Here is a 14,161-nt window from a genome sequence, read left to right on the forward strand (position 1 = left end):
TAGGCAACTCAATTTGCACCGCTAATACAGAATTCTTCCACTTCTTTTTCCTAATTCTGCAATCCAACTTTTACTTGACTTTTTTACCCAAATTCTTTCACTCCTTATTTTCCAGCAGAGAAAAATTAGATATGAAATTTTGATAGAGTTACCACATTTTAATACAAATTATTAACTACATCAACTGAAATGAGCTCTGCGGCATAGTGCTGTCATTAGTAATGTAGAAACTAGAAGGAAAGGAAATTAGATTTTAGTTCGCGTCTGTATATGCATCCATGCAATAATCTAGGTGCAAGAACATTTCCGTCATGTTGAAGTGCACTCGCTGCATGATCAACTTAGCCATGGGAGAAATTGGGATAGAGCGGAAGGCAGTCATTATCTTTCTTTGATTTCGTAAGGAAAATACAAAGGCGGATTAGAGGTGAAGAAGACATACATAAAATGCAATATTTCATTTATTTTGACCATTGCACCCTATAGACTCGTTGGGCCAACTGATCTGGCCTAACACAATTTCTGGTTCAACCTTCAGAGAATTTTCAGATGATATACAACCATTGACATGTATATGTGTTTGATGACTTCCAGATAGCATTCGGCAATATTTTCTAGAGCCTCAGTTTTAATGTTGAGCAGAAGTAAAGAATTTGACTTCAAGATTGTCAAATATGAGTAGTAACAGCAATAATCAATCAAAAGACCATGGCCAAACCAACAGAAAACCCGCAGTCCAACTGAAAAAATATTCCATAGTCAATGACCTTTCGATTCACATTTCACAAAGGATATTTCAAAGAATAAGGTTTTCTTCGAGTTTCTGGCCTTTTTTTCCCCTTTGAGCAGCAAATTTCTGGCATATGTCATGAAAAGAAACAGCATGAGAACTCAAAAACGGTTTCAACTTGAAAACATTAATACTCAACGGGCATTTTATTTGTGTATGGAAAACACAATGAGAACTCCATGAGATCCTGCCACCAGTGCATGCAAAATAGGATGATATTCAAGGAATCATAGTTCTAGGACACAGGTGAAAAAAAAAATCATTTATATATCATATTTCACCTCAAGAAATGCTCTTTTCTCCAGTTGATTAGGAAATTAAAAAAAAAAAAAAAAAAAAAAGAAAAAAGAGAGCTAGATACAAAACCTGCAGGTCAACAATTTCACAAGTGCCTGCAGATATTACAATAAGAATCTCTATTCTGACTTGAAAAGAAATTGTGGGAGTGTGAAATATTAAACCTCATGGGGAATACAGGTTCGCAGTCATATTTTTATACTCCCCCAGCCATAGAATCCGATGTTTCAGTGTTAATATGTCCTGTAAATGCCAAGAAATAGAAATTATTAATAGTTATAGAAAGATTGAAAACTAAAATGAGTTTGAGAAGAGATGAATAACGTGGACAATAAATTGATGCTCACAAACTAGGTGACATGACTGATGCCTTATAGTCCATGTGACTTAGGTTCACAGGTTTAACATCCATGCAATCTGATATAGCAAGAGTAGGAGATGCTTCAATCAAGATTTCCATCAATTGTGCCCATAAAAAATTTTATCAACAGCAATCAAAGAACCAAAAGTAATATTAAGCGTTGAGATGGATTTAAACACATGGTAGAATGGTCAGATTGGAACTTCTGAGATACCAGAGTAGGGCAAGGTAAAATAGTGAAGATCTGAAGCACAAGTACCTTATGCTAAGACTTAGACAATCATTAGTAGGAGAATAAAGGTCAAATACAAATGAGAGGATGTTTCAAAATTCCTCCTTTTATATTTTTCAACAACAAAGCTGAAGAGTATAGTATTATAGATGTGAAATACAATAAACCCTTCCACAGAATAGAAGGGGGAGACAGGGTAAACAACCTACAGCTGTCACAGAAACAATCATTTTCTTATCAAAACCCTAGACTTTATTGATTTGATATAAAAGAATGAAACTGTTGAAGATTAATTAGTTTTATGATGTTTTTCTGAGTAGATGTTTTATGTTAGTTGTTAAATAGGAGGTGGGACCACAGTAGTTATGTGAGTCCAAATTTTATTATGTTTTTTGAGTGTTATATATGTTGTTTTATGTTTTGCCGCCCTATAAGGGCATAGTTGTTTTTGTACTATTCTATTATTTTAGTATAAATAATAAGTGAAGGGGGCGGCCAGAGGATTACTCTCTTTTCTTTCAACTTATCTTCTTCTCCTCTCTTCCTTCTCTCTTCAAGAAACTACTTTCTTTCATATTTTTTAATTCAGCAAATTTCTACTTGGTATCAGAGCATCGGCTAGGGTTTCTTGAAGCATTCTCATGCAGCCCTAGATCAGCCAACTGCATGAAGTAGTAAAGGACTTATCGATCTGCTATAGATTGCCCAGTTCTTGGAGTTTTTGGTGGGATCTAGACATCAGGAAGGTGATCTACTGTTCGGCATCAAAATCAGGAAGAACTAGAGTACGGGGAAGAGTCCTAGAAAAGTTGGACTCTTTGTTTTTATCTGATCTTGGGCGCCCAAGTATTGTTAGTTTTATTTTGATTTTCTGAAGAGGGCAGTTTAATTTCTGAAATTTTCTAGGCCTTCCAGAGTGATCGATTCACTTTTCTCTATTGGGAGGCATGGGGAGGAGAGAGATTTCCGTCAAGCTAGGGTTTTCTTCTTCCATAAGGGTTGGTTTCTGTGTGTGGTATTAAATTATTTTTTGAAGGTCTCCAATCTATTTTTTCTTACTGTTGAACTGTTTGAAGTAAAATGGAGAGTTGGAATACCGAGATGAAATCTACCGGTACTGAGACTGGGTGTTGGAGGTAGTAGTGATATTTTTGGGTCTTAGATCATTACTACGGTAAAACTTGATGGTACAAATTATTTGGAGTGGGCACAATCAGCTAAGATAGTTATTGGTGCCCGTGGAAAATTAGGGTATCTCACTGGGGAGGAGAAGAAACCTGATATAAACTCTTCCCGATGGGTGCAAGAGAATTACATGGTAATGTCCTGGCTGTGTAATTCTATGTTACCTCATATTGCAAAAAAAATTCCTATGGGCCAATACTGCTAAGGAGATTTGGGATGGAGTGACTGAAACCTATTCTCATAAGCAAAATGAAGTCAGAGCCTATCAGTTAAGAAATCAGGTGATAGGTATGAAACAGGGAGAAAAACCTCTTGCTGTGTATTTCTCCATGCTGAAAACCCTATGGTAGGAAATAGATCACTTAGAAACTGTGGTATGGGAAAGTGTAAATGATGCAACAACTTAACACAAACTGGTAGAGAGGAATAGGGTTTTTGAGTTCTTGGCAGGGTTGAACCCTGAATTTGACATTGCTAGGCAGCATATTCTTTCTAGGGAGGGTGTGACTCTCTCAGGCCTATGCTTTTGTCTCTGAAGAGGAAAGTAGAAGGAATGTAATGCTGAGACAGCCTGGGATCGACCAGTCGGCTATGGATGGTACAACAAAACCTACGCCGAATGGAGACTGAGGGAGTAGTGAAACTAGAAAGGAAGATAAGGACTTGATGTGTGATTATTGCAAAGCGCCTAAGCATACTAGGGACACTTGTTGGAAGCTTCATCCAAATCTTATGCCTGCTCGGATAAGAAACAAGAAGGGAAATGCAAATGTAGCCACTACAGGAGACTCTTCAGCCCCTCTCTCCCAAACTGATTGGGAATCCATTGCAGTAGCAGCAGTGAGAACAGAATTGGAGAGGTTTGGACAGCTTATGAGTAAGAAAGATTCACTAGGGACACTTCTCGAGTGGTTCTCCTCGGGAGGAGTTTTGGGGAGGAGAACTCACAATCTGTTCATCTTCCTATTTCTGTGGTGCCTCCATCAGTTCAGCCAGCACCTGCACCTCCAATTTCATTACCTGAGCCACTACGGGCAGCCTCACAGCAATATCAACGCCGGCAGATGATGGTTGACTCCACGCATCCTCGACCCACACCACTCTCTGTCAGTCCTTCTGAAACTCCAGATTCGGCAGATACAGTTCCAGGTATTCCTCTTGAGCCTGAGCATGTTATGTTTTCTAACGATAATGTTTTTGTCCCTAACACCATCCCACTGACCTTGATCTTCCCATTGCACTTCGTAAGGGGAAGAGAAAGTATACAGCCCACTGCATTTCACACCATCTTTCCTACAATGCCTTATCACCCTCCTACCGTGCTTTTCTTTCTTTCCTGGATTCTGCGTCTATACCCAGGAATGTTACTGAGGCTCTCTCCAAACCTAAGTGGAAAACAGCCATGCAAGACGAGATGGATGCTTTTGTCAAAAACCAAACTTGGGAAATAATTGATCTCCCCCCAGACAAGGAGACAGTCGGATGTCAATGGGTATTCACAGTAAAGTATAAGGCCGATGGCAAGATAGAGAGGTACAAGGCAAGGTTGGTAGCAAAAGGGTATACTCGGACCTATGGTGTTGATTATCTGGAAACCTTTGCACCAGTAGCTAAGATGAGTTCAGTTCGTATCATTTTATCTCTAGCAGCCACCTATTCATGGCCCTTGTTCCAGCTTGATGTCAAAAATGCTTTCCTCAATGGTGACTTAAAGGAGGAGGTATATATGGACATTCCAACAGGCTTTTATGAAAATGTTGGTAAAGGAAAGGTGTGCAGACTTGGAAAATCTCTGTATGGACTAAAACAGTCACCTAGGGCTTGGTTTGACAGGTTTAGAGGGGCACTCATCTGTTTTGGATACACACATACATAGTCTGATCACACCCTATTTGTGAAGATGAGAGATGCTTTGGTGTCAATTCTAATTGTGTATGTGGATGATATAGTGGTGACAGGAAAGGATCTGGAGAAGATTGATGATCTCAAAAAATCATTACAGTAAGATTTTGAGATCCAAGATCTTAGTGAGGTCAAATACTTCTTAGGGATTGAAGTTGCAAGATCCAAGCATGGGATCTTCATTTCACAAAGAAAGTATGTATTTGACCTACTGCGAGAGACTGGGAAGCTGGGGACCAAACCAGCAGACACTCCTATTGATCCAAATCATAGAATTAATGGTGTGGATGGTGAATTGGTAAAGGATGTGGGGAGATATCAAAGAATGGTGGGCCGACTGCTGTATTTGTGTATGACACGACCAGATATTTCTTATGCTGTCAGTGTTGTGAGTCAGTACATGCATGCACCTCGGGTTCAGCACTAGGAAACTATTGAGAGAATACTTGCATATCTTAAAAAGCACCCTGGCAGAGGCATTCTTTTCTCAAATCATGAGAATTTGAAGCTAGAATCCTATACAAATGCAGACTGGGCAGGATGCTTAGACGACAGGAGGTCTACATCAAGAGCATGTACCTTTGTAGGTGGAAACTTGATCTCCTAGAAGAGTAAGAAGCAAGCGGTTGTGGCAAGGTCAAGTGCAGAGGCTGGGTATAGATCCATGGCTCATGGTGTCTCAGAACTTCTTTGGGTTAGATCTCTTTTGAGTGAGATTGGGGTGAAAGCAGAGGAACCTATGATGTTATACTGTGACAATCAGGCTGCAATCAAAATTGCCCACAATCCAATTCAGCATGATAGGACAAAACACATTGAAGTTGATAGACACTTTATAAGAGAAAGGGTAACAACCGGAGAAGTTTGTTTGCCTTATGTCTCTTCAGAGTTGTAGCTGGCTGATGTTCTCACTAAAGGGGTGGCAAGGAACAAGCCTAAACATGATCTACGCAAGTTGGGAATGTGTGACATTTACTCTCAACTTGAGGGGGAGTGTTGAAGATTAATTAGTTTTATGATGTTTTTCTAAGTAGATGTTTTATGTTAGTTGTTAGATAGGAGGTGGGGACCACAGTAGTTATGTGAGTCCAAAGTTTATTATGTTTTTTGAGTGTTATATATGCTGTTTTATGTTTTGCCGCCCTATAAGGGCAGAGTTGTCTTTGTACTGTTTATTATTTTAGTATAAATAATAAGTGAAGGGGGCGGCCAGAGGATTGCTCTCTTTTCTTTCAACTTCTCTTCTCTTCTTCTCCTTCTCTCTTCCTTCTCTCTTCAAGAAACTACTTTCTTTCATATTTTTTAATTCAGCAGATTTCTACTGAAACAATTACAAGGTTATGTTTGAACCAATTGGTCCTTTGTGGTAGACTAGCCCCATCTATCTACCCTTCCCCCCTCCCCCCTCCAGCCTTTTGAAATTACATACAGGAGACCCGTCCCCAGTACAGCTGATGTTTATGAACTCATTGTCTAGCTAATATATCAACTAGACCATTGGCCAATCTCTTTACCTAACTGAATGATGCAACTGTCTTCCTTGCCAAACACATCACCTGTCTTACAATGTAACTGTACATCCACCACAAAGTCATTGTATTTGAGGGATTTTGCCGATCTTAAACCATGAAGAATTGCTAGCACGACCTTAAGAGTCTCCCTCCACCATAAAGTCATTGTAGTTGAGGGATTTTGCCAATCTTAAACCTTGAAGAATTGCTAACACGACCTTAAGAGTCTCCCTCCACCACAAAGTCATTGTAGCTGAGGGATTTTCCCAATCTTAAACCTCAAAGAATTACTAAAACCTCAGCCCTAGTTGGGTTACTGGAACCAATAGGGCCAGAATATATAGTACAGTATCGTGACAATCCTAGAACACACCTCTAATTCCAGAGTGCCCTGGGTTACCTATCCTACAGCAATCAAAATTTAACTTGATGGATCCAATATCAGGCAGAGACCAAACTGACTTGATATAAGGAATATGGCTGCACCTCGGAGCCAGGAGCACCACAGACAAACTAAGATCTAACTACTCCTTCCCTAGAAAGAAAATTGAAAGGCGATTGATTATGGAACATTTGCAGTAACACTTAAAATTTATAGCTCATATATTTACAGTAACAGACAAGAATTTGGTAAAACATATCAATATTCCTTTACTATTCCATTCATAATGATGAATCAAATGTTTGAATATGTTGAGATGCAGGAATAAAAATGCTTTATTAGAACTAAGGACTTGAGAGGTAGGATGAAACTAACCTTATTTAAATCCAGAGAGAGAGAGAGAGAGAGAGAGAAGAATAGCATGAACGAGGTCAAAGGGAATGGAGATGGTTGTGTGCAACTGACTTCAATTTATTTTATATGCAACAGAGATATTTCATTAATGAGACTGCCACACTACTCAAAAAAAAAACAGAGAAGCTGGCCAAAACTTTTACAAGGGAATAAAAAATGTTACAAACTTAACCCATACAAAAGTATTGCAAATACAAAAAGAGAGATTATAGATTAGAGCCTGCCCTTGACATCCCCATTCAAGTTGAATCCTTGCCACTCCTGCCTTGGCCAATGAGTCTTCAAACCGATTAGCACCTCTAGCACCAGCTGAATACTTGAATGAGCTATTCAATATGGTACCTAAGAACCATGCCTGTCTCATCAACCACCTAAAATTACAAGGAATCATAACTTGACTTCGCATCCAGAAAATTATGTTTGACAGATTGACAGACTCCCTCAACCTCCACATTCTTCAAATCCCTCATACTCGTCAAATTTAGCCCCTGAATCAAGGCATGTAATTCAGTCAAGGAATTTTCAACACCAATAGGGTCAGAATAGCTAAGTAGAAAGAGTCCATTGTGATCCCTGACTACACCCTCAATACCTGAAGCTCCCGGATTACCTAGGCCACACCCATCAAAAATAAACTGAATTCTACCTTCTGAAATAAAATAGTCAGACAACTATACTAGTTGAAATACTCATAAAACAGCATCTAAGAACTGATTGTGTAAAAAAAAATAGGGATCAAGTCAAAAGTCAAAACTACAATAATAAGCCTTAGATATTGTTTAGCTTGAATTCCAATTCATAAATATAACTCAGCATTTTGCCACTTAATAAATTGTTGCCATAGCTTTAGCAAGGACATGTTCGCCATGCATTAGGAACAAAAAATCTGAAAACGGGTATATGCAAAAAATAAAGCAGGATAACAAAATTAGCATCTGAATACCACATTAGCTTACCTAAATCTTCAGATCTAACATTTAGGCCACCCTCAACAATCAAAACATCTGCTTTAGGTGACCGTGTCTCAGACAATGACTTGGTGTTAGAACCAGATTGGCAACCCTCAAATGGTTTTGTACACTCAATACTATTGCTAGTTCCCTCTGAACTCTTAGGTTCTCCATTTTCAGTAATAGGTGTTGTCTGAGAAACAATGCATATTGATTTATCTGTACTTAAAGAACACCCAGAAGACATATTCTTCATTGAAACTTCTGTATCTTGAGGCCCCTTGCATGTAGACATGGGAGAAATTTCTATCCTGCCATGGTTTCTATTGGAATTACCAGAGGATGTCACCCATGTAAACTGTAAATTGTGTCCCTTCCAGCATTTTCCATTTGCAAATGCCTTCTCAGCTGAATGACGTGTTGTGAAAGTTATATGAACAGAACAATTCTTGGATGGCCCCAATCCATCAGTATGAGAACCTAGATCTTCTAGCTCAACAGCAGACAGATCACTGAATGATGAAAAGTGCTCCTTCAAAACAGCAACCTGGAAAATGTAAAGATGTTAGCTCCAGTCACATGATCCCGGCATATCCGATCAGGAACATGAAAAACCAGTGTACAGACCAAAAAAACACAACTTTTTTAATGACAATGAAAACGACACTGGTTCTACAGCATTTTTCATGAAAGGATTTTAAAATTATTGTCAAGTAATACAAAATGGTGATTGCCAATAAGCACAAAGTAGGGAGAGGCAAAACAACCTAGGAGACACCCATAAACCCCCTTTGAATTGCAAATAAAAGATATGTCAATCCCACTACACAAAAGCACCCAAACCTTCTAGAAAGTGTCCACATTCCATTGTGTCCATAGTAGAACAGAAGTTACACATAATGTAAAAGGCCTTCTTCTTTCCTGAAACATAAAACCAAGTCACACACCCCCCCCCCCTAGAAAGTGACCACATTTCATTGTGTTGATGCTTCTATTGGTAGAACAGGAGTTACACATAATGTAAAAGGCTTCCTTCTTTCTTGAAACATAAAGTCAATTACGCACACAGAAAGAGAGAGAGAGAATTACATTTGCAAAATCAGCCGGTAAGGGCGGAAGAATTCTAAATGTTGTAGGGCGGTTATCCAATTTGAACCTGTTCACAATAAAGGAAGACCCTACTGACGCAGGACAACTTGGCTGCTTCAAACTCTTAGGTGACCGTAGTACCACAGCAGAACTTGTTTTGGAATTGGGAGATGCGCTATTATCCCCACAATTATCGATGGTCTTCTCGAGTGGTGTTTGTGATCCAGCAGTATAAGGATTTAAGGACCTTGGTGTTGCAGTTTTGCTAGAAGGGGTTACTGACCCCACCTTATGTCTCTTGAGAACACGCTTAGCATCTGCATCACCCTTGACTGTTGCAGCCTGCACAAATGCCAATTGTTTAGTTTTTTCCTGTGGAAAATTGAAGGGGCACTTTACTTCCAGCTTATTTAGGGTGTGTTTGCCAATTTTTTTAAACAAAACAACTCCATATCAGCAAAATCATATTGGTTTTGCTGCTGTAGCAATTATTTTTGTTTTGAAAAACAAACCATACATATCGGCAAATACCCCCTTAACTTATAGCAAAGTTTTCAAGGAACCAAGGTGAGGCTATGTAACAGGGGGGCACCTTGTCACCAAGTCACCTAGCTGATGGATCTTTTTAAATAAAAACCATGAATCCTGGGGTAATTCCCTAGGTTCTATAGAATTATTGAAAAAAATCCCTAGGTTATATAGCAATCAGCAACCATTTTTCATTAGTAATTATCTATAATCTTCACAAAAAATATAACTTTGTATCAAAACATAGAGAATCAACATTGTTGGAATAATGTTAGAATAACTTAGTTGCAGTTGTTAGGGCCTGTTTGTCTAATTAAAGTGTTTTTTATTTCGTTTTTTATTTCTGTTATGTCTGTTATTGTACTCAGGGGCACAAGGGTCTTTTCCCTTGTTATTTCTGTCGCCCTATATATATTAAATAAACACTGGCGCCGCCAGTACTGTTGCATTGCAAACTCTCTCTTTTCTCTTCTCTTCTCTTCTCTTCTCTTCTCTCCTCTTCCACCTATCTCTGGCCGGCTACACTGCCAAGATGGTATCAGAGCAGGAATACTGATTAAAAGAGAGCAGACCAATCAACCCTACTGTCAAGAGAAGATCGATCAACCCTACTGATTAGTGGAACAGGCTAACAGAAAGGAAATCTGATTCTGGACTACAGAATAGCTACGACTGGTACAGTTCTTCCTCTATTTTTCTCCTCTTTACTCTCCTTGATCATGGGCCGAGTGAAAACCCTATGAATCTGGGGCGGCTGAATGCTATCGAACCTGTGTAACCCTAGTTGTCTTGGATGGTGTGATCCTGTTGATGTGTTAGGACAACTGTAGGTCAATGCTGACCTGTCTTCTCAATGGTTTGAGTTGACTATAAGCAAGAAGGATCTCTCCTGCTGATTAGTGGCTGTTAGCCATTCTAGAATTCTGATAGGCAGGTCTGAAACTGCCGATTATTACCTCAGTTTTGTCCAGAATTTGGTACGGTTTGTGCACAATCTGGTTGGTAAACCCTAGTGTGTGGGTGTGAACTGAGTGGAGCATTGCTTTGTGCACAATCTGGGGCCGAGTGAAAACCCTATGAATCTGGGGCGGCTGAATGCTATCGAACCTGTGTAACCCTAGTTGTCTTGGATGGTGTGATCCTGTTGATGTGTTAAGACAACTGTAGGTCAATGCTGACCTGTCTTCTCAATGGTTTGAGTTGACTATAAGCAAGAAGGATCTCTCCTGCTGATTAGTGGCTGTTAGCCATTCTAGAATTCTGATAGGCAGGTCTGAAACTGCCGATTATTACCTCAGTTTTGTCCAGAATTTGGTACGGTTTGTGCACAATCTGGTTGGTAAACCCTAGTGTGTGGGTGTGAACTGAGTGGAGCATTGCTTTGTGGAGTAAGGAGGGGTCCTAAATCCAGTGTGTGGGACTGAGTAACTTCTTGACCATGTCGACTGAGAATTCTGCTACTTCAGAAATCTCAGGGAGCCACAATGGAGTGAGTGGGGGAATGGATATGAGCTTTTCCATGGCTGTCATTCCCTTTGATGGTCTGAATTACCTTGAGTGGTCTAGGGGGATAAAACTCTACATCACTGCTAGGGGGCGAATATGATACATCAATGGGAGAGTAAAGGAACCGAAGTATGGAAGTGTTGAGCATGATAGGTGGGACCAAGAGAACAGTATGGTGATGTCTTGGTTCTTCGTTTCAATGCTGCCACAAGTAAGGAAGACCTTTATGTGGGCTGAAACTGCTTGTGAGATATGGGAACAAGCGAAGTCCACTTATTCAGAACAGAGACACTATGCCAAGATATATCAACTACAAGCAGAATCTTCTACTTGCAAGCAGGGGGAGAGGAGTCTCTCGATGTACTATTCTGATTTGACATCAATATGGAAAGAACTTGATCACTATCAGAATGTGAATTGGAAGTGTGATAAAGATGCAAAAGCCTATAAGTCACTTGTATCACAGCAGCGTGTGTTTGCCTTTCTCCTAGGGCTGAATCAGTCATATGAGTCCATCAGGGTACAGATCTTAGGTAGTAAAGACTTGCCATCAATCCAGGAGGTGTATGCCTTGGTGCAGTCAGAAGAAAGCAGAAGAAGTGTGATGAATGGTGTAGAAGGGGAGTCAGTTGCCCTAGCGGTCCGGGAAAATTCAGATACAAATGTCGGAGGTGGTTTTAAAAGGGGTGACACTCTGAAAAAAACATAAGATAAAAGCAAGCTTTGGTGCACTCACTGCCAGAAGACACGACACATTAAAGATACATGCTGGGATCTCCATGGAAAACCTAAATGGGCACAGGATTTGGGTAAGAAGTCAGCACCGGATCAGGGCAAGAAACCAGGCCAGCAGAATCAAAGAAGGTATAACTCAGCTAATCTGGCATCGACAGAGACTAGTCCTTCCGTAACTCAGGAGAGACATCCCGGTTCTGACCCTAAGGAAGGCATTATCAATTCCTTCCGTGAACATTTGGAATTGTATGGTAGGACTCTCCGCCAGGTGGATTCTGGGCCTACTCCTTCTACCTCATTTGCATCTACATCAGGTAATGCCACAGCCTTCCATGTGTCATCTCATACTACTGATTCACCTTGGATTATTGACTCCGGAGCCTCAAATCACATGACCGGTAAGTCAAATTTGTTCCAGACATATAACATTCTCTCTGGGAGAGATAAGGTAAGACTGGCTGATGGTTCCTTTTCTACCATAGCTGGCCGAGGCACCATATCTCTCCCACTTGGCCTTACTCTACCAAATGTCCTGCATGTTCCGAAATTACCTATTAATTTGTTGTCCATTAGTAGTATTACTCACTCTTTGAACTACTTAGTCACCTTTTTTCCGTCTTCATGTGTGTTTCAGGATTTGACCTCGGGGAAGACGATTGGTAGAGGAAGCATGGTGGATGGTCTCTACGTGTTGGAGAATAATGCTGGTCTAGTGTCGACTGAGTCCACAAGTTCGACGAGTGAGAGTCGGGCCTATTTATGGCATAGTCGTTTAGGTCATCTTTCTTTTGAGTGGTTAAAAGTTATGTTCCCAAAAATTTTTGAGTCCTTGTCAGTGAGTCAATTACAGTGTCAAACTTGTCAGTTGAGTAAGCATTGTAGAAGCTCTTTACCTTTAAGAAATAAAAGATCTGAATTTCCATTTCATATTGTTTATTCTGATGTTTGGGGCCCTATTACTCTACCTACTGCGACTGGCTATAAGTATTTTGTTACGTTGATTGATGATTATTCTCGATACACTTGGGTTTATCCTATGCGATCTCGAGATGAAGTGCCACAAATTGTGAAAGATTTCCAACGCATGGTGTTCACTCAGTTCCAAACGGAAATTCATATTTTCTAGTCGGACAATGCAAAGGAATATTTCCATAGTGATCTCACGAAGTTCTTTGCTTCGAGTGGGTCACTTTAGCGAAGCTCTTGTGCCAGGACACCCCAACAAAATGGTGTGGCTGAACGAAAAAATCGTCATCTACTCGAAGTTGCTCGTGGCTTGCTGATTCATATGAATGTGCCGAAACAGTTCTGGATGGATGCAGTATTTTAGTGCGACATATATCATCAATTGCATGCCCTCTCAACTACTAGAGTATAAGGCCCCACATCAGCTCCTGTTCCCTACAGCCCCGCTGTCCACCATTCCGATGCGTATCTTTGGGTGTCATTGTTTTGTCCACAACCTATCACCTACTCGTGGTAAACTTGACCCTCGGGCTATTCCTTGTGTTTTTCTTGGTTACCCCTCATCTCAAAAGGGGTATCGTTGCTATGATCCCATTGCCCGTAAGTACTATGTTTCCATTGATGTCTCATTCTTTGAGAGTCAACTGTTCTTCTCGGTTTCTCCTCAGGGGGAGAGTAGGGTTGAGGAGAAACAGGTGACGACTCAGATTCAACTACCTCCTTTACCCGATCCTCCTCCGTTCCGGGTTTTCTATCGTCGTCATAAGAGCCAACAGAGTTCAAGAGCCATGGAGCCGGACACTATGCAACCAACATCATCGGATTCACCCGAGGCAAATCCGTCTCATCAGCCAGATACACTTGCTCCCATTGATCCTTTAAATGTTGATTCACATGTCCCCAATGATCTTAATATTCCTATTGCTAAGAGAAAGAGTGTTAGATCTTGTACCACTAATCATCCTATCTCTAACTTTGTGTCCTATGAGCATGTTTCACCCTCGTACCGTGCCTTCCTCTCCTCTGTGGACAGTGTTCCCATCCCTAAGACCGCGGCAGAAGCTTTGTCAAAACCTGAATGGACAGATGCAATGCAGGAAAAAATTGATGCCTTACATAAAAATGGTACGTGGGAGTTGGTAGATCTTCCTGAGGGGAAGGAACCAGTGGGGTGCAAGTGGGTGTTCACAGTGAAACACAAAGCTGATGGAACTATTGAAAGGTACAAGGCTAGACTAGTAGCAAGAGGCTTCACACAGGTATATGGAGTGGACTATGCAGAGACTTTTGCCCCTGTAGCGAAGATGAACTCC

The 14,161-nt window shown here is 40.5% G+C and overlaps 1 protein-coding gene across 8 annotated transcripts in view; it reads right to left on the minus strand.

Annotated features, from left to right (window-relative positions):
• Positions 1 to 439: 439 nt before the first annotated feature.
• Positions 440 to 14,161, minus strand: part of LOC148862743 (zinc finger CCCH domain-containing protein 27-like) — a 33,834-nt gene continuing 20,112 nt past the window's right edge. For 2 of the 8 annotated variants that reach the window (XM_088980875.1, XM_088980877.1), the window contains exons 5-7: positions 9,114 to 9,455; positions 8,031 to 8,571; positions 7,131 to 7,562 (exon numbers count right to left, since the gene is read on the minus strand). In XM_088980875.1, coding sequence (XP_088837001.1) covers positions 7,516 to 7,562; positions 8,031 to 8,571; positions 9,114 to 9,455 — 930 coding nt within the window. In that variant the 3' untranslated portion in view covers positions 7,131 to 7,515. Of the gene's footprint in view, positions 857 to 1,037; positions 1,331 to 1,434; positions 1,505 to 7,130; positions 7,563 to 8,030; positions 8,572 to 9,113; positions 9,456 to 14,161 lie in introns of those variants that run through there. The other 6 variants (XR_016110714.1, XR_016110713.1, XR_016110715.1 and 3 more) reach the window with 6 other exon arrangements.

Source organism: Nelumbo lutea, chromosome 3, assembly GCF_056320005.1.
Source record: "Nelumbo lutea isolate HS-2025 chromosome 3, American lotus-T2T, whole genome shotgun sequence".
NCBI lineage: Eukaryota > Viridiplantae > Streptophyta > Magnoliopsida > Proteales > Nelumbonaceae > Nelumbo > Nelumbo lutea.